Source organism: Rhinolophus sinicus, linkage group LG06 (assembly GCF_036562045.2).
Source record: "Rhinolophus sinicus isolate RSC01 linkage group LG06, ASM3656204v1, whole genome shotgun sequence".
Lineage (NCBI taxonomy): Eukaryota > Metazoa > Chordata > Mammalia > Chiroptera > Rhinolophidae > Rhinolophus > Rhinolophus sinicus.
In genome coordinates, this window is record NC_133756.1 from 17,978,774 (window position 1) to 18,006,425 (window position 27,652).

A 27,652-nucleotide genomic window follows, 5' to 3' on the forward strand; every position below is an offset into this window, starting at 1 on the left:
ATCTTGGCTAAGTCAATCTCTCTAATCCTCTGTTCCCTCATCTTTGAAAATCTCTGGGTTGTTGTGAGGATTAAATGAAACACTTATGTTCAGCACTTAGTTCAATGGCTGGCATTGTACTAGTTGTACCAGTGCTGGACCATGCGTGACAAGCCTGGTATGTTGTAAGCCCTCAGTGAATGATGGCAGTTATATGTTAGTAAACTTTAAGGTTCTTTTAAAGCCAAATCTTTAATGACCTCCCCAGTAACAGAAAATTGTGAGGCATTAGCCATGATGAGTGTTTTCACTTTGTATCACAGACTAGGGCTCAAGGAGGGGATATGTAGGGACAGAGGGTACACTCTTGTATAGTTCCTTGTGAATTTTGTATTCGCAGTATAGTTTATGGATTGGTTTGGAGTGAGAGAAAATGAATATTTATTGTGTTTCTACTGTGAGCTAGAGACCAGACTAGGTGCCTTATATACACTTTCATTTAATCTGCACAGCAACACAGTGAAGTAGATATTTATTATCACGCTTTATCATTGAGAAAACCAAGCCTCAGGAAGGTTAAGTGATTCACTCAATTATTACACAGGTGGTAACTGATGATTGCAAGATTAGCACTACTCTTATCAGATCAGGCTTCAACACATGAGTTCTTTCTCACAATGCTAAACACATCCATCCCAGAATTAAGCATCAAAACTCACGTCGATGTTAATACGTGACACACTTTGCTATTCCACTGTGTCAGGTGACCTATGCTTCACAGTCCATGGTGTCTGTGTTCCTCACCTCTCCTTCCTCAACTCATCCAATAAAATGTCATGAGGTTTTGTGTCTTTTATTTCTCAAGGAGAAGGACTACTGACTCTGAATGGACCCAAGTGGTTCCAGCATCAACGCCTAATAACTCCTGTATTCCATTTTAACATCTTGAAATCATACGTCGAGGTGATGCTTCATTCTGTGAACATAATGCTGGTAAGTGAAGGGACAAAAGTGTTCTTGTATGTTGCAAAATTCTTCCAACAGAGAATGAATTAGACATACGAGTATGTTTAGTGGGTAGTGAAAGTGAAAGGGGGATGATTTCTAGAAATTACCCACTGAGCAATAGGTGTTTATGTAAGCCTTTGCTATGGTTCTTTGGGTAATAAAAAAAAGATGAAGATCTGGTTATCTGTCTTAGATATATTTTGAGATGCTCTGACAGTAAACCAGGTACCGAGTAGTACATTCAAATGGTAAGTGCTGTAGGTGACAGGTAAGGAAATCTGGAGCAGCTATAATAGCTTCAGATTCTGAGGAGACTCATGTTTACTAGGAAATATGACCTGGACTTGAATATGTGGATACCATGGGTAAGTGAATCTAGATAGACTGAGTTAGCTCGCACAGAGGTAGGGAGGTTGGAATGGCCTTGCCTGGTGACCACAAATGACCTAGCAAACGGTCAGTGTCTACATTCAAGTCACACACGTGGTTTCCTCCTGTAGATAGCAGAGGGACATTAGGAGCTGACCTGCACCTTTCCGAAGAGCAGGAGGAGGTTGCAGAGGAAGTGTTCCTATGAGCAGTCCCGGATTTATAAATGAGTTCTATTCCAAAACTCCACTTGAACATGACATATTTTTAATTTTTAAATTGTACTTATTTTAAATCAGACAAGTAATTCACTAATACAATTTCATCATAAACACTTCTAACACCACAAAGCCAAAGTTTTCCTCCACCTTCATCTGCAAGCCCATCCCTTTTCCCAAGAGAGAACCACTGTTACCAGCTGATTGACTGGGTTCTCAGCAAGTTCACAGAAGCGGATTTAACGTAAAGTCTGCTGGATTGTGGTAAAATACCCGTGTGAGTTCTCGAGGCAGAGGGCTGGAGGTACAGTTAGAGTGAGATGGGGCATACGCTTCCGATTCTGGCGCTCTGCAGCTTCAGGCACAATTGCATATCAGCCAATGGTGGTATTTGAGTTTATCTCCATTACAATAAACCATTTCTATCTCCCTCACTTCTAGACCCGCATTTCCCTGAGATTCCTCTCACAGCTCCTCCCCCTGCTGAATTGTGCCAAAATGCCTCCAGCTTTGCTCTCATTTCTTCTAAACTCATTTTTTTGTGCTCAGTAAAATTCAACACAATTCAGGATAAAAGCAATTGACTAAACAATTGACCAAAGTAAAAGGCCTTAAAAAGATCTCTTTGCTTCCCCCCCCCTCCAAATTCTTAGCTCCTAGCTATAGGCATAGGTGCTCAACAAATGTCAGTTGATCTGAGCTTACACACTTAGATTTATTTGTATTTTTACACAAAGAATGCTTATTGTGATGAATACCTTTTCAACAGGGTACCACTTTGTGGCAGTTTAAGGTAGTGTGAGTATCTCATTTGAGGGGGAAGTAAAGTGGACACAGGCAGCGTTTGGCTGAGAGCCAGCTCCCTGTAGGGGTTCCTGTTCATGGCTTCCCCTATCCCCTACTTCTGAATCAAAAGTGTCATTTTAAATGTTCCAAGTTTATTTTAAGTTCTGGTTATGGTGATTGAGACTAGTGATGGGGTGGGGGTGTCTAGCAGTTTGGGGACTGAAGATGGAGGAAGCCCTGGGGAGACCCCTTATAATTATGGGTATCAGAGATTGTCTGTTTTACTGGAACTCTGGTCTGCTTTAAAGCAGAGTTATGGTAATAATTGAAAGGCCAAAGACACTTAATTCAATCATTTACTGGATACCTGGCTTGCTCCATGCTGTTCCTCACCCAGCAGGGTGCATTTTCCCTCTTCCTCATGCCAAGTAAACACTTGGCTTATTTACTTGTATGACTTACAGCTCCTGCTAGGTCAGGGTTGTCTCCCTTACATCATTAATGGCAGGGTCTGGGAGGAGCTTTGAGATAAAGGCACTTTGATGATGGTGATGTTGTTAAGCTTGACCTCATGTGCCAGGGTAAGTGGGAGAAGATTTGCGGCACTCAGAACACAGTTGTGGAAGTTTCTAAACACATCAGCTCTATGTCCCTGGATGTACTTATGAACTGTACTTTCAGCATGGAGACCAACTGCCAGATAAACAGGTCAGTGACAGGAGGGCAAAAAAGACATTTGTTTGCCATTGCCTAAGCCATTTATTGACATTGCCCCACTTTCTCTCTAGAACCCATGATCGTTATGTAACAGCGATGTCTGAACTCCAAAATCATCTTTAACCGCGTGTACAACTTTTTACTTCACTATGACATAATTTTCAAATTTACCCCTGAGGGCCGCCGCTTACTGGAATTAAACAAAATTCTGCATCAGTACACAGGTATTTCTTGGGTTTGGGTTGCCTGAGTGCATAACGGTTTGTGTCTGTGTAGAAGAATAGGCCTCAATGTGAAATGAGGAAGAATTCTTGTTCTTATTGGAGGCTTTATATGCACACTGCGCAAATGAAATACAGGTCCTTGTGAAGAATTTGATACATCCATAGTAGTAGTCTTCTGAGGAGTTTTCTATATGTTACGCAGTTTTTATTATGTACAATTTTTGTTAATACACATATAACACAAGGGGGCGTTTAATATTTCAAAGTATACATGGCATACGGCTTTTCATGCCATGATTGCAGTAATAATGACAAGCTAAAATTATTCATGCAACCTAGGAATCAATAGGGGAACAGAGGAAACATGGACATACATTCAAAAGAAGGGGGAAGTTGTCCAACGAGTATAAAAGTTTAATTATGGAAGATGAGTAAATTCTAGAGCTCTGCTATACAACATAGTGCCACAGTTAACAATATTGTGTTGTGTTGTGCACTTAAAAATTTGTTAAGTGGGTAAATCTCAGGCTAAGTGTTCTTACCAGAATAAAAAAATAAAGTAAAAGCAGTTTGGTTCAAAACTAAATAGTTTTAGCAAAACAGAGACATAAAAGTTGAAACTGATTAAGCTTTCCAATCAATTCAACATTACTTGTCATGAACACCATAGTAGAGAATGTTTATGAAGTCGTTAATTAATTATTCCTCAGCTCCACTACTTACTAGCAGTGTGACTTTGGGCAACTTACTTACTGCTTTGTCTCAGTTTCATTTGGAAAATGGGAATAAAATGAAAGGTTTGTGGTGATGATTATATTATGTTAATATCTGTAAAGCACTTCAGACAGTTCCTGGAAGTGAATAAATGTTAAATATAATTTAAAAAATATATTTGCCCCAGGAAATTTGCAAGACACACCTACACATGCACACTCATACACAAATATACACACATGAACATGGATATTACATGGAAGACACTCAGATAAGCAGATTAGAAACAATTTAAAATAGCAATGGGCATTATACACAGCAGTAGTTCCCAAACCTGTTCCCATCATGGCCCACACAGAAAATGTTAATATGTATATGGCTCATTGGAGTAAATAGGAGGGGATTTTGTGGCATCTACCTAGGACTTGGTGAAAAGTTCTTTACGTTTTCTAAGTTCTTTACATCAACATTACATAATTATGATGAAAAAAACAAAATGCAAAGGATTAGAGAAAATTTTAAATGTTAAATTTGTTAAGAATAAAACCTCAATTTTTAAAATTTTTATTTAGTAAAAACTATCAATATTTGCCCATTTTTTAAGTGGATTTTTTTTCTTATTGTTGACTTTTGCATTCTTTATATATTTTGGATAACAGTTCTTTATCAGAAATGTCTTTTGCAAATATTTTTTCCCAATATGTGGCTTGTCTTTTCATTCTCTTATGAAAACTCCTGAGCAGACGTTTTTAATTGTAATGAAGTCCAGCTTATTGATTTTTGTTTTCTCTCACGGATCATGCTTTTGGTGTTGTATCTGAAAAGTCACGGCCAAACCCAAGGTCACATATTTTCTTCTATGTGTTTCTGGGAGTTTTATAGTTTTAACAGTTTGGCCTATGATTCATTTTACATTAATATTTGTGAAACATGTAAGATCTCTGTCTAGATTCATCTTTTTTTTGCAGATGAATGTCCAGTTGTTCCAGTACCATTTGTTGAAAAGACTATCCTTTCTCCACTGAATTGCCTTTGATCCTTTGTCAGATAGCTATTGGCTCTATTTGTATGGATCTGTTTTGGGGCTATTTATTTTGTTTCACTGATTTTGTCTCTTTTTTTTTTCACCAATACCAGACTGTCTTCATTACTGTCCTTTTAGAGTAAGTCTAGAATTCGGGTAGTGTCAGTCCTCTGACTGTTTTGTTCTTTAATATTGTATTGACTATTCTGGGTCTTTTGCCATTTCGTATAAACTTTATAATCAGTTTGTTGATAGCCACAAAATAAATTGTTGGGTTTTTTATTGTGATTGTATTGATTCTATAGATCAAGTTAGGAAGAACACCATATTGATTCTTCCTCTTCATGTACATGGAATATTTCTCAATTTATTTAGATCTTTTTTGATTTATCAGGATTTTGTTGTTTTCTTCATATAGGTCTTGTATATATTTTGTTAGATTTATGCTTAAGTACTTCTTGTTTGGTGCTAATATAATGGCATTGTGTTTTAAATTTCAAATTTCAATCATTTATTGGTAGTATATAAGAAAGCAATTTACTTTTATGTATTAACTTTGTATCCTGCAATCTTGCTATAATTGCTTATTAGTCCCAGGAGGTTTCTGTTGATTCTTTGGGATTTTTTACATAGACAATGATGGCATCTATGAACAAAGACAGTTGTCTTTCTTCCTTCCCAATCTATATCTTTTCTTTCTTTTTCTTGTCTTCTTGCATTAGCTATGACTTCTAGTACAAAGTTGAAAGGAGTGATGAGAGGGGACATTTTCACCTTGTATCGGATCTTAGTGAAAAAGCATCTAGTTTCTCACTATTAAGTATGATGTAAGCTGTAGGGTTTTTGTAGATTTTATTTATTAAGTTGGGGAAGTTTCTTCTATATTCCTAGTTTGCTGAGAGGTTTGTTTGTTTAAACAATAAATGGGTGTTGCATTTTGTCACCTTTTTTTCTGCATCTTTTGATATGCTCATATGATTTTTTTCGTTTTTAGCTTATTGATGGGATGGACAACATTAATTGATTTTTGAATGTTAAACCAACCTTGCATACCTGGAATAAATTTCCCTTGATCATGGTGTATAATTCCTTTTATGCATTGTTGGAGTCAATTTTCTAATATTTTGGGGAGGATTTTTGCATCTATGTTCATGAAACATATTGGTTTGTAGTTTTCTTATAATGTCTTTGTCTAGTTTTGGTGTTGGGATAATGGCCGGCCTCATAGAATGAGTTAGGAAGTATTCCCTCTAATGCTATTTTCTGTAAGAGATTATAGAGAATTCATATAATATCTTCCTTAAATGTTTGGTAGAATTCACCAGTGAAGTTATCTAGGCCTCATCCTTTCTGTTTTGGAACGTTATTAATTATCGATTTCATTTCTTTAATAGATATAGGTCTATTCAGATTATCTATCTTGTTGAGTTTGGGTAGAATGTGTCTTTCAAGAAATTAGTCCATTTAGTCTAGGTTATCAAATTTGTGGGCATAAAGTTGTTCATAATATTCCTTTATTATATTTTTATTGTACATATGATCAGTGACAGTCTATTTTCCTTTTTCATATTTTTAATTTGTATCTTCTTTTTTTCTTAGTTAATCTGGCTAGAAATTTGTCAGTTTTACTGATCTTTTTAAAGAACCAACTTTTGATTTCATTGATTTTATCTCTTGATTTCCTATTTTCAATTGTATTGCTATCTGCTCTAATTTTTATTATTTTTTTTCTTCTACTTACTTTGGATTTGTTCTTTTTCTGGTTTCCTAAGATAGAAGCTTAGTTTGTTGATTTTAGATCTTTCTTTTTCTAATATATGCATTCAATACTATAAATTTTGCTCTAAACATTGCTTTCACTGCACCCTACAATTTTGATTAGTTGTATTTTATTTTTACTTAGTTCAAAATATTTTTTCAAATGCTCTTGCGACTTTTTCCTTGGCCCTGTGTTAGAAATGTGTGGTTTACTCTCCAAGCATTTTGGGGTTTTCCAATTATCTTTCTGTTATTGATTTCTATTCAATTTTAGCTTGAGACTATACTTTGTATGATTTCAGTTCTTTTAAATTTTAGGGGTGTGTTTTATGGCCCAGAATGGCGACGGTCTTGGTGAATGTTCTGTGTGAGCTTGAGAAGGAGGTGTATTCTGCTGTTGTTAGATGAGGTATTCTATACATTTCAAATAGATCTAGTTGATTGATATTGCTCAGTTCAACTATGTCCTTGCTGGTTTTTTGCCTGCTGGATTTGTCCATTACTAATAGAGGTGTGTTGAAGTCTCCAATTATAATAGTAGATTTATCTGTTTTTTCTTGTAGTCCTATTAGTTTTTGCCTCATGTATTTTGACATTCTGTTGTTAGGGGCATTCACGTTAAAGATTGTTGTCTTCTTGAATACTTGACCTTTTTTATCATTATATAGTGCCATTCTTTATCCCTAATAATTTCTCTTGCTCTGAAATCTGTTCAGTCTGAAATTAATATAGCTACTTCAGCTTGCTTATGGTTAATTAGCATATCTTTCTCTATTGTTTTACTTTGTAAAAAGTAATGTTGGCATACAGTATTATAATATATTAGTTTCAGGTGTACGACAGTGATTCACATCTATATACGTTATGAGGTGATCACCATGAAAATTCTAGTAACTTTCTGTCATACACATTTATTATGATATTATTGACTATATTCCCTGTGATGTAAATAAAATCCCCTTATTTATTTATTTATTTATTTATTTATTTATTTATTTTATAAATTTTATTGGGGAATATTGGGGAACAGTGTGTTTCTCCAGGGCTTTTCTTTATATCTGCTCCAAGTCGTTGTCCTTCAATCTAGTTGTGGAGGGCACAGTCCAGTTGTCATTTTCAATTTTTAGTTGCAGGGGGCGCAGCCCACCATCCCATGAGGGAATTGAACCGGCAACCTTGTTGTTGAGAGCTTGCGCTCTAATAAACTGAGCCATCCGGCCACCCCTCCGGAAGCTCAGTGGCAGTTCATTGTCTTCAATCTAGTTGTGGAGGGCTCAGCTCACTGGCCCATGTGGAAATCCAAAGGGCAACCCTGTTGTTCAGAGCTCCCACTCTAACCAACTGAGCCATCTGGCCACCTTCCCTTTATTTGTTTTATAACGGAAAACTCGTACCTCCTAATCTTCTTCACTTTTTTTCCATCTTCTATATTCCTCCCCTCTGGCAATCATCAGTTTGTTGTCTGTTTCTGAGTCTGTTTCTGTTTTGTTTTGCTTGCTCATTTGTTTTGACCTCAGATTCTACATATAAGTGAAATCATATAGTATTTGTCTTTCTCTGATTTATTTATTTCACTTGGGTAATACCCTCTAGGTCTATCCATGTTATCGCAAATGGCAAGATTTCAATCTTTTTATGGCTGAATAATATTCCTGTGTGTGTGTGTGTGTGTGTGTGTGTGTGTCACACCTTCTTCTTTTTTTTTTTTTTTAATTGGGGAATATTGGGGAACAGTGTGTTTTTCCAGGACCCGTCAGCTCCAAGTCAAGTCGTTGTTTTCAAGCTAGTTGTGGAGGGCGCAGCTCACTGGCCCATGTGGGAATTGAACCAGTGGCCTTGGTGTTATGAGCACTGTACTCTAACCAACTGAGCCAACCGGACACCCTATCACACCTTCTTTATCCATTCATTCATTGATGGACATCTAGGTTGCTTCCATATCTTGGCTATTGTAAATAATGTTGCAATGAACAGAGATGCATATATTTTTTCAAGAATTTCTGGGTCTTATGATACTTCTACTTTTAAATTTTTGAGAAATGTCCATACTGTTTTCTATAGTGGCTGCATCAATGTAGAGTCCCTCCAACAGTACACAAGGGTTCCCTTTTCTTCACATCCTCACCACCATTTGTTATTTGTTATTTGTCTTTTTGATAATAGCTATTTGACAATGTGAGGTAATATCTTATTGTGATTTTGATTTGCATTTCCCTAAGGATTAGTGATGTTGAACATGTTTGCATGTGTCTGTTGGCCATTTCTATGTCTTCTTTGAAGAAATGTCTATTCAAGTCTTCTGCCCATTTATTTAAAATTAAATTTATTGAGGTGACATTGGTTAATTATATTGTATAAATTTCAGGTGTACAACATTATAATTTGACATTATTGTTTACTTATCACCCAAAGTCTAGTTTCCTTTTGTTACCATATTTTTGACTGCCTTTACTCAATTTGCCCTCACCCTCACTCCCTTTCTCCTCTGGTAAGCATCATTGTGTTGCCTGTATCTATGAGTTAGTATTTGTTTTGTTAGTTCATTTGTTACTTTTTAAAATTTATATTCCATGTAATGAGTGAAATTATATGGTTTTTGTCATTTATACCAATATTCCACTTCTTTATCCATTCGCTCATCATTGGACACTTACATTGTTTCTATGTCTTGGCTGTTGTGAATAATGTTGCAATGAACATATATCTTTACAAATTAGTGTTTTCATATTTTGGGGGTAAATACCCAGAAGAGGAATTGCTTGATCATATGGTAGTTCTAGTCTTAATTTAAAGGAACCTCCATACTGTTTTTCATAGTAGCTACACCAATTTACAATCCCACCAGGGTTCTGTTTTCTCCACGTTCTCACCAACGTTTGCTATTTCTTGTCTTTTTTATACTAGCCATTCTAACATGTGAGGTGATAGCTCATGTAGTTGTGATTTGTATTTCCTTAATAGCTAGTGGTGTTGAACATCTTTTCATATGCTTGGAAGGGACTCTGGCTGGGGAAGCAGGTTGGGTGGGAGTATCCACAGGGAAATATCAGGTGGAGCAAATGGTGTTGGAATGGAGAGTGTCAGAAATTAAAAAGAAAGAATAAAGAGAGAGAGAGAGAGAGAGAGAAAGGGAGGGAGGGAGGGAGTGATGGAGGGAGGGAGGGAGGGAGGGAGAGTGGGAGAAAGAGAGAGTGGGAGAAAGAAATGGTGCCTGCCAGTGCTGGGCCAGCTGGTTGGAAGGAGAGTTAAAAAAAAGTGTCACCCACCAGACCTTTTGTCCCCAAAGTTCCAACAGATCCCTTTCTCTCTGGCATTTGCCATAAAATTATTCAATGTATCTCCTTCATATATGACTCAGGCTTTTTTCAAACTGCTGCCTCTGCCCTGGGTCTTGGATCCAGTGAGTTTATATGCAAGCTCTTTAACAGTGGCTTCTTAGTTTCCTACAGCCCATTGACTTCCCCAGATGTAAGCTCTGCTGCTTGTCAAAGCCAGATGTTAGGGGCTCCTCTTCCTGGTGCAGGTCCCCAAGGCTGGGGAGCATGATGTGGGTCTCATACCCCTTGTTCCTTAAGGGGAAACTCTGTGGTTGTTAAATCCCTCCCACTTGTGGGTCACTACACTGGGGTATGGGACCTGACTAGACCACATTTCTGCTTCTCATACCCATCTCGATGTGGCTTTTCTTTATATCCTTAGTTGTAGAAAATCTGTTCTGCTAGTCTTCAGGTTGTTCTCAATGATAGTTGTTCTATACGTATTTGCAGTTTTTGTCCATGGGAGGAGGTAATCTCAGTGTCTTCCTACTGTGCTGTCTTGATCCCCTCCTCCCCTTTTGCTTTTAATCTATATGTATCTTTATAGATTCAAAGTGGATTTTTTATAAATAAAATATAGTTGGGTCTTGCTTTTTAATCCATTCTGACAGTCTCTGTCTTTTAATGGGTGTATTAGAACCATTGATGTTAAAGTGATTGCTGATATAGTTATTGTTTGTTTGTTTGTTTGTCTTCCACTCTTTTTCTGTCTTCTCTGGTTATATTTGAGTATTTTATATGATTCAGTTTTACTCTATTAACATGTAAATTATACTGCTTTTTAGTTTTTTTAGTGGTTGCCCTTGAATTTCATATATATGCATGTATGTATATATTTATGTGTGTATATATATATATGTGTATGTATGTATATATATATAGTATATATATATATATATTCCAAGCCCACTTTCAAGTAATACTTGGAAATACCCTTATAACAAAGTATTTCCAATTCCCAATTTTTCTCCTATACCTTATAACTTTGCTCTTATGTTTTCAATTATCCTTAAGCTGTAATCACTGAATAAGTTATTATTATTTGAACAATCTGTTAGATCAATTAAAATAGGAAAACCAAAATATTTTTTACCTGCATTTATTCCTTCTCTACTGCTTTTCTTTTCTTTATATAGATCTGAGCTTCTGACCTATATCATTTTTCTTCTTTCTAAAGAACTTGCACTGTTTCTTGCAGAGCATGTTTAATGGTGACAAATTCCCTCAATTTTTGTTTGTCTGAGAAAGTCTTTATTTGTCCTTCCCTTCAAAGGGTAATTTCACAGAATTCTAAGTTAATGGGGTTTTCTATCAACACTTTAAATATTTTAGTCTACTCTCTTCTTGTTTGCATGGTTTCTAAAGAAAAGTTCAATGTAATTCTTATTTTTGCTACTTTAAGTTGTTCTCTCTCTCTCTCTCTCTCTCTCTCTCTCTCTCTCTCTCTCTGTGTGTTTAAGGTTTTCTTTTTGCTTTATTTGTTCCAGTTTGAGTATGATGTGCATAGGTGTAGATTTTGGAGAGCTTTCCTGCTTGGTGTTCTCTAATTGTCCTGTATCTGTGGTTTGATGTCTATCATTAATTTTGGACAGATATAAGTCTTTTATTGTTCCAAATATTTCTTCTGTTTCCTTCTTTTTCTTCTCCTTGGCCCTTTATTTTTATTTTTCTGGTGGGGATAGTTCCTTGATGACTTTCTTTATTTCAGCTATAAAATTAGTCTAAGTTTTCTCTCTCTCCTGGGGTCAATTTTGGTACACTGAATTTTCTGTTTTATTTAAGTTTTAAAATTTATTTGGATAGAAGTAAGTAGTCTCATGATTTTAAAAAAATTTCTATGTGTCAGTAATCATTTTCCCCTTGTCATTTCTTAATTTTTTTATTTATTGGGGAATATTGGGAAACAGTGTGTTTTTCCAGGATTCATCAGCTTCAAGTCATTGTTTTCAATCTAGTTGGGGAGGGCGCAATTCAGTTCCAAGTCAAGTTGTTTTCAATCTAGTTGTGGAAAGTGCAGCTCAGCTCCAAGTCAAGTCCTTGTTTTCAGTCTAGTTGTGGAAGGTGTAGTTCACTAGCCTATGTGGGAATTGAACTGGTGACCTTGGTGTTATAAGCACTGTGCTCTAACCAACTGAGCCAACCACTGCCCATTGTCATTTCTTACTTTATACATTTGTCCTTTCTCCCTTTTCTTTTCATGATTAAGTTAGCTAGTATGTGCCTGTTATGGATTTTTTTTAAGAGCCAGGATTTTGATTTATTAATTTGGTCTATTGTTTTTCTGTTCTTTACCTTATTAATTTTTTTCTTCTTTGTACTCTCCTTTGGTTTATTTTATTGTTTTTCTCTATTTTTTTTAGTCAGGATTTCATGTATTTTTTTCATTATTATAGCTAGTGGGTCCCCCCCCCCCTTTGGTAATCTACATGTGTGTGTTTACAGTTTATTTATTTATTTTTAATTTATTTATTTTTACATTTAATATTATTTTATATTAACTTCAGGTGTACAGCATGGCAGTTAGACATTTATGTAATTTAAGAAGTGATCCCCCTGACTAGTCTAGTACCCTGGTCTAATAACCTGGCACTATGCAGTTATTACCATATTATTGATTATATTCTCTATGTTTTACATCCTCCTGACTATTTTGTAACTACCAATTTGTACTTTTTAATCCCCTCATCTTTTTCAGCCCACCCCCTAACTCCCCTCCAATCTATCACCCCAATAAATCTAGTACCCATCTGACACCATACATAGTTATTACAATATTATTGACTATATTCCTTATGCTATACCCTACATGACCATTACTACTTTGTAACAACAAATTTGTATTTCTTAATACCTTCCTCTTTTTAACCCACCCCCTAAATCCCCCTTTCATCTGGCAATCATCAAAATATTCTCTGTATCTATGGATTTGTTTCTGTTTTGTTTGTTTATATTGTTCTTTAGATTCCACATATAAGTGAAATCACGTTGCATCTGTCTTTCTATGTCTGACACTCCACTCAGCATAATACCCTCCAAGTCCATCCATGCCACCACAGAGGGCAAGAACCCATTCCCTTCCATGGCCGAGCAATATTCCATTGTATATATGTACCACCGTCCTCTTTATCCATTCATCCACTAATGGACACCCAGGCTGCCTCCACATCTTGGCCATTATAAACAATGCTGCAATGAGCATATGGATACATATGACCCCTTGAAGTGGCATTTTAGGTTTCTTCGGGGGGTGAATACCCAGAAGGGGGATTACTGGATCCTCCTTTGTCTCTTCTTACAGCCTTTGTTTTAAATTATGATTTGTTTAGTATAAATATTGTTACCTTTGTTGTTTGTTTTCATTTTCATGAATATCATTTTTCCATCCCTGAAGAAAAATTCCTTTCAGATGGAAAGGCACACAGAGACTAAAAGTTCAGTCTCGGTGTGCCTTTTCATCTGAAGTTTCTTGTAGGCAGCATATGTAAGGGTCTTGTTTCCTTATCCATTCAGTCACTCTATCTTTTGATTGGAGCATTTAATCCACTTACATTAAAAGTCATTGTTGATAGATAAGTAGTTATTGCTATTTTATTATTCATATTTTTTTATCTTTTTGTCTTAAAAATTCCCTCTAAGATTCCTTGTAATACTCATTTGGTTGTGCTGAACTCTTTTAATTCTTCTTGTCTGGGAACTTCTTTATCTGTTCTTCAATTCTAAATGTATCTTTGCTTGGTTGATTAATCTTGGTTGTAGGTCCTTGCTCTTCATCACTTTGACTATTTCGTGCCAATCCCTTCTGGCCTGCAAAGTTTCTGTTGAGAAATCAGCTGACAATCTTATGGGAACTTTCTTGGAGGTAACTAACTGCTTTTCTCTTGCTGCTTTTAAGATTCTCTCTTTGTCTTTAACCTTTGGCATTTTAATTATGGTGTGTCTTGGTGTGGGCTTCTTTGGGTTCATCTTGTTTGGGACTCTTTGCACTTCCTGGGCTTATATATCTATTTCCTTCACCAAGTTAGGGAAGTTTTTAGTCATTATTTCTTCAAATAGGTTTTCAATTCCTTGCTCTCTCTCTTCTCCTTCTGGTATCCCTAAAATGCAAATATTGTTACACTTGATGTTGTCCCAGAGGCCCCTTACACTACCCTCATTTTTTGGATTCTTTTTCCTTTTCTGACTGGGTGTTTTCTGCTATTGTATCTTTTAAATTGCTGATTCAGTGCTCTGCTTCATCTAATCTTTTGTTGATTCCCTCTAATGTATTCTTCATTTCAGTATTCTTTATTTATAACTTTTTTATGTTTTCTATCTCCATTTTTATGCTTCCTATCTCTTTGTTGAAGTTCTCCCTGATATCATTAAGCATCCCTATAGCCAGTGTTTGGAACTTTGTGTCTGGTAGTTTGCTTGTCTCCATTTTGTTTAGTTCTTTTTCTGGAGCTTTGTTCTGTTCTTTTATTTGGGACATGTTTCTTTGTCTCCCCATTTTGGCTGTCTCCCTGTGTCTGTTTCTGTGCATTAAGTAGAGCTGCTATGTCTCCTGGTCTTAGTAGAGTGGCCTTATGTAGTAGGTGTCCTGTGGGACCCAGTCGTGCAGTCTCCCTGGTCAGCAGAGACAAGTGGTCCAGGTGTGTCCCTTGTGTGGGTTGTATGTGCCCTCCTGTTGTAGTTGAGCCTTGATTACAGTTTGCTTGTCAATAGGAGGGATTGACCCTCAGGCTAATTGATTGTGGAGACTGGCTGTGACTACAGTGGAGGAGCTGTGGTGCAAAAGCTGACCCTACAAAGCAGGGTTCACTTTAGCATGGCTCTGGTACCTGCCAAGTTTGGCCTTTGGGTGTGTCACCCTTGGAAGCAGCCAGGTGATGCTTGAACTTGGTTCAAAGCTGGCCACCAGGCATGCCAACCTTGGGACCTCCTGGGAGGGAACCCACTCAGGTCAAGTTTAGCTGCAGCCTGTGCCCTGCCCAGGCCACCTGGTATGAGACACAAAGCAATCCACAGATGGCCACCACTGGCACTGGGCTTGGAGGTACCTTGAGAGGACAATTTGCGAACTGAGGCAGGCTACGCTAGTGCAGACTTAGGGCTGCTCAGCCAGAGGTAAAGGACACACTGAAGCCAGATACTGCTTGTATGGGTTTTGTGAAACTTTGAGAGATTTTATGTAAGTCCATAATAAAGCCACTGTTAGTGGCTTGAGTCTGCCTGAAAGTTGGGTGGGATGTGGTCTCAGGGGATCACTAGGGTTGAGCAGATGAAAGGTGATAGCCTGCTTGATGGCAACTCAGATATGGCATCTGCCTGCATCTGTCTACATGCAGGGAAAGGAAGGGCTCAACAAAGAAGCAATGGCTTCTGCCAGCTCGTCCCTCCAGGAGAAAGCTGCCCCTCCAGCCCTTACCCTGAGGCTAGACCATTCAGTTCTTCCCCATTAGCCCCTGGTGCCTTCTGAGCTGCTGCCCAAGTGCTGGAGCTCAGAGCCAGTGAGTCCATCAGCAAGTAAGTCTATGCACAGGTCCCTTAAAAGGAGCACCTACTACTGCAGCCACCCTCCAGCTTGCTCAGCTCAATCTCCGCTGGTTTTCACAGCCAGAAGTTATGGGGACTTCTCTCTGTGGCACTGAAACCTTGGAATGGGGAGCCTGGTGTTGGGCTGGGACCCCTCACTCCTCCAGAGAGGACCTCCACAGCCAAGATATCCCTCCCAATTTTTAATGGTCACATGCAGGCGTGGGACCAACTTGTTTCATGTCTCTGACCCTCCTACCAGTCTTGAGGTGGCTTCTTCTGTATGTCTGTAGTTGTAGGGTTTAGTTCAGCTAGACTTCAGGTAATTCTCAATGATGGTTGTTCTGTAGTTTAGTTGTAACTGATGTGGTCCGAAGAGGAGGTGAGCACTCTGCCATCTTGACTGGAAATTGTTTAGGGTTTTTTAAATTGACATAAAATACACAATACATAAAATTTACCCTCTTAGCCACTTTTAAGAGTACTATTCAATGGTATTAAATACTTTCACATTCACATTGTTGTGCCACCATCACCACCATCAATTCCCATGTGTTTTTTCATCTTGCAAAGCTGAAATTCTATGCCTATTAAACAATAACTTCCCATTCTCCCCTCCCCTTGGTCCCTGGCAACCACCATTATACTTTCTGTCTTTATTATTTGGGCTATTCTAAGCACCTCATATAAATGGAATTATACAGTATTTGTCTTTTTGTGCTTGGCTTAATTCCCTTAGCATGTCCTCAAGGTTTCTCCATGTTGTAGCATATGTCAGAACTTCCTTCCCTTTTTAAGGCTGAATATATTCCATTGTATGTGTATACCGCATTTTGTTTATCTATTCATGACTCAATGGACACTTGGGTTGCTTCCATATTTTAGCTATTGTGAATAATGCTGCTATGAACTTGGTGTACAAATATCTTCTTGAGATCCTGCTTTCAATTCTTTTTGAAAAAAAGGTAGAATTGCTGGATCGTATGATAATTTTAATTTTTTGAGGACCCACCATACTGTTTTCCACAGCAGCTCTGTCGTTTCACATTTTCGCTGACAGTGCGCAAAGGTTCCAATTTCTCCACATCCTTGCCAATGCTTATTATTTTCGGTGCTTTTGATAGTAGCCATCCGAACGGGTATGAGGTGGTATTTCATAGTTTTGATTTGCATTTCCCTAATGATCAGTGATGTTGAGCATCTTTCCATGTGCTTACTGGCCATTTGTATATCTTCTTTGGAAAAATAGTCTAAGTCCTTTGCCCATTTTTGAATTGTATTGTTCATTTTTTGTTGAGTTTTAAGAGTTTTCTATATATTCTGGGTATTGATCTCTTATCAGCTATATGATTTGCAAATATTTTCTCCCATTCTGTGGGTTGCCTTTTTACTCTTTGGATGCAGAAAGTTTTTAAATTTTCATGAAGTTCAATTTGTCTGCTTTTTCTTTTGTTATGTGTGCCGTAGGTATCATAGTCAAGAAATCCTTGCCAAATCCAGCGTCATGAAGCTTTTATCGTATGTTTTCTTCTAAGATGTTTATTGTTTTAGGTCTTACATTTAGGTCCTTGATCCATTTTTAGTAAAATTTTGTGTATGGTATTAGGTAAGGGTCCAACATCATTCTTTTGCATGTGGATGTCTAGTTTCCCAGTACTGTTTGCTGAAAAGACTGTCTTTTCCCCCTTAAATGATCTTGGTACCCTTGTTCAAAAGTCATTTGACCATATATGTGAGGGTTTATTTCCGGGTGTCTATTCTCTTCATATATAATATGTCTATCTCTGTGCCAATACTACACTGTTTTGATTTCTGTAGCTTTGTAGTAAGTTTGAAATTAGAGGGTGTGAGTCCTCCCATTTTGTTGCTCTTCTGCAACATTGTTTTGGCTCTTTAGGGTCCCTTGAGATACCATATAAATTTTAGAATGGATTTTTCTATTTCTTACTGCTATTTGTTTTTAAGGCTATAGATTTTCCTTTGTTCACTGATTAAATATATCTCAAGTATTTTGATAAGTAATGCTTCTATTATCTTTTTTTTCAGAAATACTATAATTTCTGTTTGTATTTCCCTTTCATCCAAAAGCTGTTTAATAGAAGGTTCATAAATTTATAGGTGGGAAAAATTTTTAATTTGATTTTTTTAAATTCTAGTTTTCTTGTATTGGCATATTAGAGATTAATATTTCTACTTTATGGAACTTATTAGTGTTTTCTTTCATTTAATATATGCTCAATTTTTGTAAATGTCCCATGTGCTCTTGAAAGGAAGATACATTCTCTATTATTAGGTGTGGTGCTTGATATTTCCCCTTATATGTTTTACCTTATTATTATGTTTAGATCTTCTATATCTTATTTTTGTCTACTGGATCTGTCCTATACTGAGAATGTCATGCTAAAGACTCCTATTACTAATGTGATTCTGCCTATTTTTCCTTGCATCTCCTGTAGTTTCTGCTTTAAATGTGTGCTGCTGTGTTATTTGGTGTGTGTGTATGTGTATAACTCTTATATTTTGTGATATTATGACTTCCAGCCTTTTTTATCAAATATACTTTATCTGGTGTCTGGATTGATTTCTTATCATTTCCATTTGTCTGGTATATTCTTGTCCATCCCTTTATTTTTAGCCATTTTGAATTACTTTGTTTTATGTGTTTTTCTTTCATACAGCACATAGTTGAGTTTTGGTTAATGAACTAATCTAAAAATCTCTTTTATTTTGATAAGCAAGTCATTCCTATTCTTATTTATTGAAATGCCATATATGTTTGGTCTCAATACTGTCATATTACTGTTTTACTGTGCATATTAGAATTACTGTGTGTATTAGTTTCCTAGGGTTGCAATAACAAATAGTCACAGACTGGAAAACAACACAAATTTACTCTGTCTGGAGTCTAGAAGTCCAAAGTCAAGGTGTTGGCAGGTCCATGATCCTTCTCGAAAACTCCTTCAAGCCTTCTTCTAGGGAAGAACCCTTCTTTGCCTCTTCCTCCCTTCTGGTTGTTGCCAGTAATCCTTGGCATTCCCTGGCTGATGACTGTATCATTCTGATTTCTGTCTGTCTTCACATCGCTGTCTTTCCTCTGCATAGCAATCTTGTTCCTGTTGGGCTGCTATAACAGAATACCATAGACTGTCTGTTAATAAACAACAGACATTTCTTTCTCACAGTTCTGGAGGCTGGGACGTTCAGGATCAAGTTGTCAGTAGATTTGGTGTCTGTTGAGGGCTTGCTTCCAGTTCATAGATGGCTGTCATCTCACTGTATCTTCACATGGCAGAAGGGGTGAAGGGGCTCTCTTGGGTCCAAAGAAGGCACTAATTCTATTTATGAGGGCTTCACCCCCATAACCTAATCACCTCCCAAAGATCCCACTTCCAAATATCATCACATCGGAGATTAGGTTTCAACATATGAATTTGGGGGTACACAAACATTCAGTCTATAGCAGAATCTGTGTCCAAATTTCCCTCTTCTTATAAGCATACCAGTCATTGAATTAGGGCCCACCCTAATTCGATAGGATGTCTCAACTTGATTACATCTGTAAAGACCTTATTTCCAAATAAGGCTAAATACACTGGTTCTGGGTAGACATGAATTTTGGGGGGCCATCATTCAACCCAGTGTACTGGGTTTTTTTCTCTGTAGTATGTCTTCTTTGCTTTTTAAAAATATAAATCTTTTCATATTTAAGAAGGTTTGTATTTTTTGTTCTATGGCTACCACAGTATTTAGTTCTTTCATAGATGCTTAATCTCCTTTCCCTTATTTAAACATCTGCTAACTGGTTTGTCAGTATTTTTCATTGTGGTAAAATACACACAACATAACAGTTATCATCTTCACCTTTTTAAAGCACAGTTCAGTGCTATTATTGTTGTGCAATCATCACCACCATCCATCTCCAGAACTCTTTTCTGCTTACAAAACTGAAACTCCCTACCCATTAAATAACAACTCCTCATTTCACTTCTCCCTCAGCCCCTGGCAACCATCATTCTACTTTTTGTCTCTGAATCTGACTACTCTAGGTACCTCATATGTGGAATCATACAGTATTTGTCCTTTTGTGACTGGTTATGTTTTGTCAGTATTTAATGGTTTCCTTTGACTTTTATTTATTACCTATACAACTATTAGTGATCTTATTGTACTTTCTCCTTTCTCCCTCCCTACTCCTTCTATTTTTAGTTGCATTATTTTCACTTTGAATGTTTATGTGTTATTCTTCTGCCCAGTCCCTATCCTTATTTTAGTCTGAGATCTAGAATTAACTCTATGAAATGTCCACCTCAGTTCTTTAAATGAAGTTTTCCCAGTCATCTCTTGGTTGGATGAAGCTCATCTGCTATAGATTCTTCAGATTGGGCTCACGGGCACAGTATGTTCTGAGTTCGTGCAGGTTTGTAACTTTTTTCATAGACTTGAAGGACAATTTTGCTGAATATAAAGTATTTATCTCAAGGGTCTGATTTCTAGTGACAAAGGCACTGCTTCAGGTCCTTCTCCAGTCTCACCAGCAACCAGCTGCTTTTCTCTCACGAGCTCAAGTGTCTTCTGTGCCCCTCCTGAAGAGATGCAAGAGATCCACAGCAAACAGTGCAAGCGCCTTAACTGGGTCTTTGTCTTTAATGCAGTGAGAAAGTGAATCAGGGTTCCACTTCTTTTTAAGAGATCATTTTTACTGTTTCTTTCTTGGTTCTCAAATTAAGTAAAACCCGGCTAGTTCTATTTCCCCTGAAAAAAAAAAAAATTATCTCACACTTTATTTCCTTGAGTTTCTTAAAAATGCTCTAAACTTGCCTTGATTTCATTATTGTTCTAGAGAAGTATGATGCTGGCCTAATTTTCTTACCTTTAAAAGTCATTTGGAAACATGGAGGAAAAAACAGAGGGTTGCTAGAGGGGCGGGGGGGTGGGGATAAGGGGAAGGTGAGAGGTTTTGGGAACGTACAGAGGGATAGTGGATGGGGGGAGGGGGGTTCACACAGTGTGAGGGATATAAATGATAAATGTCTAAGTTTTGCTTTGTCTTGTGCACCTGAAACTAATTAATAAAAAAAAAAAAAAAAAAAGTCATTTGGTCTTTTTGTCTGGATTCTCTGAGTATTTTCTTTTCTCTGTCTTTTATGTTGAATAGTTTTACTAAAATATATATTGGAATTGGTTATTCTGTTCCAATTTTTCCAGGCATAGGGTGGGCCCTTCAATATGTAAATTTAAATTTTCTCTTATTTCCTGAAAGCTTTCTTGGATTATGATTTTAAATATTCTGTTCCATATTTTTTTTTAGACCCTTCAGTTACACACATTTCTTTCCCTGTCTTCCATTTCATTTGATAATTTTTCTATGGAAATATGATATTAGCCTGAGGAAGAAAAGAATGATTGGTCACTTGCACATATATTTGAAATCATCTTAATTATATTATCTGCCTAATTATATAAAGTATATTTTTGGGCTGTTGTGTTTGTCTTTGGAGCTTTGATCAAAGGTTGTCATTGGGTGGGAAAATAAATGTCTCCCAAAATTAAATCTGTTTAAACATGATATACTTAGTTTGATCTCAGGAAATCAGGCAAGATTTAAAGCTATTTATGGGCCATGGCTTTCTCTGTAATTTATTTTACTTTGATTTACTTTGCTGCCACTTTGGTAATGGGGAATTATTATTCTGCCCTAGACCAGATAATCCAGGAAAGAAAGGAGTCTTTCAAGGCTGAGAGGAAGCAGGGTAACACTCAAAAGAAGTACCAAGATTTTCTGGATATTGTTCTTTCTGCCCAGGTAAATCTTTCACGTTTCTGAGCCTGCTCATATATCTAATCGTGAAGGTAGGTGGGTGAGTGGGCAGGATAGGAGATAAAAGCAGTATTGGTCAACTAAATTTAACAATATTTTTGAATTAATGGGTTGGCTCCATAGATTTTTTTTTGTTTTTGTTTATTTTTTTTAGTTTCAGGTGTACAAAACAATGTAATAGACATTTACACCTCTCATAAAGTGATAACCCCCCCCCACAATCTACTATCCTTCTGACATCATATATACCTGTTACAATTCCATTGACTCTATTCCCTATTCTGTACTCCACATCCTGTTTATATATATATATATAAAATTACAGTTGACATTCAATATTATTCAGCTTCAGCTTCAGGTGTATAGCTCAGTGGTCAGGCATGTACACCATCCACGAAGTGATCTCCCTAATAAGACCAATGCCCATCTGACATCCTACAAAATCTTGACAACATTACTGATTATACTCCCCCAAATGTCTTTCATATCCCCGTGACAATATTGTCGCTACCAATTTGCATTTAGAGCTTTCTAATAACCTCACCTTCTCCCTCATCCCCACCCACCGTCCCATCTAGCAACCATCAGTTTTTCTCTCTGTATCTGAGACTATTTCTGTTTAGTTTGTTCATTTATTCTGTTCTTTAGGTTCCACATATAAGTGAAATCATATGGTATTTGTCTTTCTCTGTCTGACTTATTTCACTTAGCACAATGTTCTCTAGGTCCATCCATATTGTTGCAAATGGTAAGATTTCATTCTTCTTTATGGCCGACTAATACTCCATTGTATAAAGGTACCACAGTTTCCGTGTGGCTGCATAGGTTTTGAAGTAAAGATAAAATTCTGCAACTCTGTCACTAGAGAGTCAGATAAGGCTAAGTTTTTTACTGATTTGACAGCATTGGTGACTATCATAAAGATACATGGTAGTTCAGGAAAACACAGGAGAATGGGTCATAGGGTAAGCTGATGAAATGATGATGAGACAGTGCTAGAAAAATCTGGATAAATCTGGCAGGATGGTTGGAGGAAGTCTTTTCAAGGCTTGATTTCCTTATTTAACTTTAGTCCTCCTTAATGATTTGGGCAAAATGTGGCTCATTGTACACATTTGTTGAACTGAATTAGAAATTGAACCTCTCATTGAAAACTCTAATTTCTTCCCTAAAACCATTATTTCGTTGGGGCTGCAAATGTCTATAAACTGACCTTGCCTAAAAATATCTCTACCGTGCTTTCTAGGATGAAAATGGTAACGACTTCTCAGATACTGACGTACGGTCCGAGGTGAACACTTTCATGGTGGCAGGGCAAGACACTGTGGCAGGGAGCATTTCTTGGATCCTCTACCACCTGGCTCAGAACCCTGAGCATCAGGAGAGATGCCGGGAAGAGATCAGGGGCATCCTGGGAGATGGGTCATCTATCACCTGGTAAGATCTGCATCCCTAAACATTTCATCCTACTTCTCATGGGATTTTGCTTTATTCTTTCTTCTGGTACCTTGGTGACTATAGTGCTTCAAGGTATGTGTATATGGAAGCAGAAGAGGCGGGCTACCATTCTGCTGTTTTTCTAGAGGGCCCAAAATTATCCCTTTGCCTTTTGCAAAAGAAGTTCACTCATCCATAAATTATCTGTTTCATTGTTTTTCTAATCAGTGGTGTGTAAATTGTCCTATTTCTTTCTTTCACCCAGGCTCTAATGCATTGGAAATGGGGACTTGATCCCTAGACTTGCATTTAGAGCTTGAATGGTAGTGCTCAAGTGGGGCTCTTCTTCTGAGAGAGCATCTGCATCATGTAAGCTTCCTTGTAGACATTCTCTCCCATCCCCTTGTTCACGCTTCAGGATTGGCTTTGGACTTTGAACATAATACAAAAGGACACACACTGAAGTTGAGTTTAACAAATATAGCTGAGGACATTTTAAGTAATAAGGCACTAAAAATATATGCAAGATTATGTGTGGATTTTGCCCTCAATGACTTCACCCCTTATACAGGACACAGGTCCCCATACAGATAATTAGAGAATAACATGATAAGGGTAACGAGAGAGATATGTACTGGCTACCACAGAGACTAAAAGACAGGTGCCTAACCTGGCATGGGGGGCTTCAAGGAGACTTCCTGGGATATTATACGCCTAAGCTGCCCCTTATAGGGTATGTAGGAGTTAGCCAGGTAGAAAACTTCAACTCCATTTTGCTAGGCTTTGAGCCTATCTTGCTGTTACTGAAGGCCAGGTTATGAATTTTCCCCTTAGACATGCTATTTGGAAAGACCACACATATCCTTGATATAAACCACACTCTTCACCCTAGCTAGATATTTCACATATCATTGTTTTGCTGGTCAACGGGGACAGAAAGGTAAAAATGCTAAGGGCAACCCAGTCCCATGTCTAGGGGGAAAACATCATATTTCAAATGCATAGGGCAACTCAATTAGAACATTTGCAAAGGAAAATTTAAATTTATATGGGTGTAGTAGAGATCTCACTTTTTATAAGAAAATAATAGTCATTTCCTACCATAAATTAAGTGTCTAATCAATACAGCACAAAATGCAGTGTTGATTGGTCATTTTTTATTCATTCATTGAGTTTGGAAACACTGTATACTACCTCTCCAAATTAATTTGATATTTTAACCTTGATTAGGGTAGATATATATATAACGCAAATATTAACCTTTCTTGTTCTTGTTTGGCTTATGTGAAATGTGAGAACAAAAAAGAAATCTTTGCCAGGTGAGAAAACAAAGTCCAGAGGATCTCTTAACTACTCGTTTATTTTAGTGAGAGAAATGGCAATCATGTTGTAGGGAATAAAATATGTTTTTATTCTATAATATGGCTGTGTAGTTACATTTAATGATATTTGTATATAGCAGTCTGAGAATTGATAATATTTTTAGACAGATAATAAAACTATACTGCAAAGAGCAATTTCTGGAAAACCTGGAAAGTTGTTCAGTGTCTCCATTTAACTCCTTGTCAGCCCATTTCTGCATTGGGTTAAAATTCCTCTCATCTTTTTGCACCAGGGCAGCAATGGACAACACTGTTTTTCTTAAATATGCAAAGTGCCAGACTAAGCACAATGAGTCTTTTTATTCTGGGCTCAAAATTAAAATTTCACATTGCTGAATGGCCAAAGTCTGCATTCAAAATAAGTACTCAGAAAAGAAAATAGAAGTACAATAAAGCAAATAGACTAAATACTATATGCAGTCATTTTATTGACTCAACCTGACTAGCTGGGATGCAAATAAAAACCTTATTCTTTTCCTGCCAATACTTCAAACTTGCTATGTGGGGTAGGTTCTTATAATCTCTGGGCTGAGATCTTGAGTGAACCCCATAGTGTTCCCATCCATTTAAATCACAAGAGCAGTCTCATTTCAGTAATTAAACTGTATGATCCAGTGTGATATTCAAAACTTCCAATTCTTATTCACTTGGAGCATCTCCCTCCATCCCAGCTCAGTACTTCTTTGGTCTGGAAGACCATGGTAGGTAAAGGGCTGTGGTTGGCTTCTTCCTGCTGACCAGTTTCTCCCCTACCCTGCTGTTTTAGATTTTCCAAAAATGGTCCCAGGCGGGACAAAGGATAAGGAGAAAGACGTTAGTACTATTATGATCTTGCCCACTGAACTTGGCAGTTATTCAATGCTTCTTTTTACTTTCAGGGGGTATGTCTGTGGGTTTCTTGGAGATTCCCTCACTGGGGCTTTGCAGTGGTGATTCATGAGGTAAGGGAATTCTTGTCCTTAGAGTTCCCTTCAAGCTGGTTCAGAGCTCTCTCTCTTTCCGGTTCATTGGTCCATAGGACACATGGGACCATTCTTGCCTTGTCCCTGTTGCTCTTTCCTGCCTCTCCGACTGTTCTGATTCACAGCCTTTCTTATCAGTCCTATGCTTCCCAAACCCCAGGGAGCACATGTCAGATCACCTATGTGATCCTCTTGAAGCCCCTCTTTGCTTAACATGGCAGGGGGCACCTTCCTCCGTTCTCCATAGCATTCCAGCAATGCTCTTTAAAGGATTTTTTTTCTCTCTCTCTCTCAAAACTCTTAAGCCTCCTTTCTTCAATCCTTAGTCATTCCATGTCTTTTCTTGATTTAAGTGATGAGCTAAGGGTTGCAAAATTGGTTTTCAGAAATCTTCTTAGCAAATCCTTTACTGTAACACCTTACTGTATAATGAGGATTTTGGCACCTGTTTGGGTCCTCTTCCTTTGAGACCTCAGCTGAGCCTGAGGCAGAAAGAGTCCCATTGGAACATTCTGTTACATAAACCAATTGGAAAAATAGCTTTAACCTGAGGATGATACTTACCAGGAACAAACATCAGATAGAAAAAGATATATTAATATTTACAGACTGGGTGTGGAGCTGAGTTCCCTGTCCTCCCTCTCTTGTGCTCACAGGGACCAGCTGAGAGAGATGTCATACACCACAATGTGTATCAAGGAGTCTCTCCGATTGATGCCTACCGTCTTTTCCATTTCCAGAGAGCTCAGCAAGCCCATTACCTTCCCAGATGGACGCTCCTTGCCTGCAGGTCTTTGATTTCTTTTCCTAAGTAGTTTGTAGAGACTGTGGGATCCTGGGGAGAGTAAAAAGGCCAGGGGATTTCTCAAGTCTTGGAGAAGTCAAAAGGCAATCTTTACGACATCTGGCTTAAGAGTGGGTACCTATTAAGTAAAAGCTCAGTCGGTAAAGCCTTGATCAGATGTGGGTTTCAGAGACTTTCCTAAAGGCACATAGCCATTTGCAGCAAAGCTATCCCCAGAACCTGTGTTGCCAGAATCAGAATACAGCGTTTCTTCCACTGTGGGACCTTATTTCTAAGATAATCTTTGTTTGGCTGAGTTTCAAACTCATGTGAGACTTCATGGGAGGTAAGCACTATTATGTTTATCTAGAAGACTCAAGGAAAGTCTTTGGCTTCATTATCATAATAATATCACCCTAATAAGTGTGCAGCACTTAATAGTTTACACAGAGCCTTCCAACATATTATCTCAATTTTACCCCTGGAACATGATCTTAGCAGATACTTATATAGTGCTTTCAAGTTTACACAACACTTTCAAATACTTTTGGTGTAGCCAAAAACCCACGTGGGGGACTCCAGTGTGCAGTTTGCAGTGAGCAGAGCTAGACCTCACTCAGAGGTCCCATGCCAGAACCCAGTGCTCTTGAGAACAACACAGGTTTCTGAGCAGGATGAGTGGGATGCAAAGGGGTCACGTGAGACACCTTCACTTATCTGCTTCAGTGTTCTATTAACTATTGCCATTGGAAACAAGCTAACAGGATTGCTTGTAGCAAATACCAACAACGTGTCACTTACTGTGACTTTGTTGACAGACCAAGAATTATTTCTGGTAACCAAATCATCTCAAATTGTCTCTTCTCTGTCTTTTTTAAATATCCCCAAACTACACGGCTATTTGCCAAAATTCCCTGCCCTCTATGAATAAACAGCACCAGCAGAAACTTTTCACTCAATTTACACAATGGAATTACGCTTCTGTTCTTATGCACCCAAACTATTTGGAGTGGGTGCTTTATAGTGAATTAATAGATGTAGAGTAGTCCCCCCCTTATCCACTGTTTTGCTTTCCATGGTTTCAGTTACCCATAGTCACCCGAGGTCCAAAGCCCTTTTTTTACTTAATAATGACCTCAAAGCACAAGAGTAGTCATGCTGGCAATTTGGATGTGCCAACAAGAAACTGTGAAGAGCTTTCTTAAAGAGGAAAGGTAGAAGTTCTCAACTTAACAAGGAAAGAGAAAAAAGTCTTATGCTGAGTTTGCTAAGATCTATGGTAAGAATGAATCTTCTAGCCGTGAAATTGTGAAGAAGGAAAAGAAATTTGTGCTCGTTTCGCACCTCAAACTGCAAAAAGTATCACCACAGTGCGTGATAAGTGCTTACTTAAGATGGAAAAAAGACATTAAATTTGTGGGTGGAAGACATGAACAGAAAACACATTCTGACGGACAGCAACGTGTTGTACCAGAAAGCATTGAGCCTACATGAAGACTTCAGCTAGGGATCCCCTATAATGAGTTACACCGAGGCATTTACTGCAGTCAGGAATGGTTATACAGATTCAGGAATAAGTTTGGTATTTTATGATCTCACATCATCACAAGAAGTGTGAGTACAGTACAATAAGATATTTTG

At 37.6% G+C, this 27,652-nt stretch overlaps 1 protein-coding gene across 1 annotated transcript in view; it reads left to right on the top strand.

Moving 5' to 3' along the window:
• The window catches only part of CYP4X1 (cytochrome P450 family 4 subfamily X member 1), a 47,216-nt gene that overhangs the window by 15,932 nt on the left and 3,632 nt on the right, over positions 1 to 27,652 (top strand). The window contains 7 exon segments of the mRNA XM_019749371.2: positions 845 to 972; positions 2,941 to 3,068; positions 3,149 to 3,181; positions 3,183 to 3,301; positions 21,328 to 21,431; positions 22,693 to 22,883; positions 25,884 to 26,017. Coding sequence (XP_019604930.2) covers positions 845 to 972; positions 2,941 to 3,068; positions 3,149 to 3,181; positions 3,183 to 3,301; positions 21,328 to 21,431; positions 22,693 to 22,883; positions 25,884 to 26,017 — 837 coding nt within the window.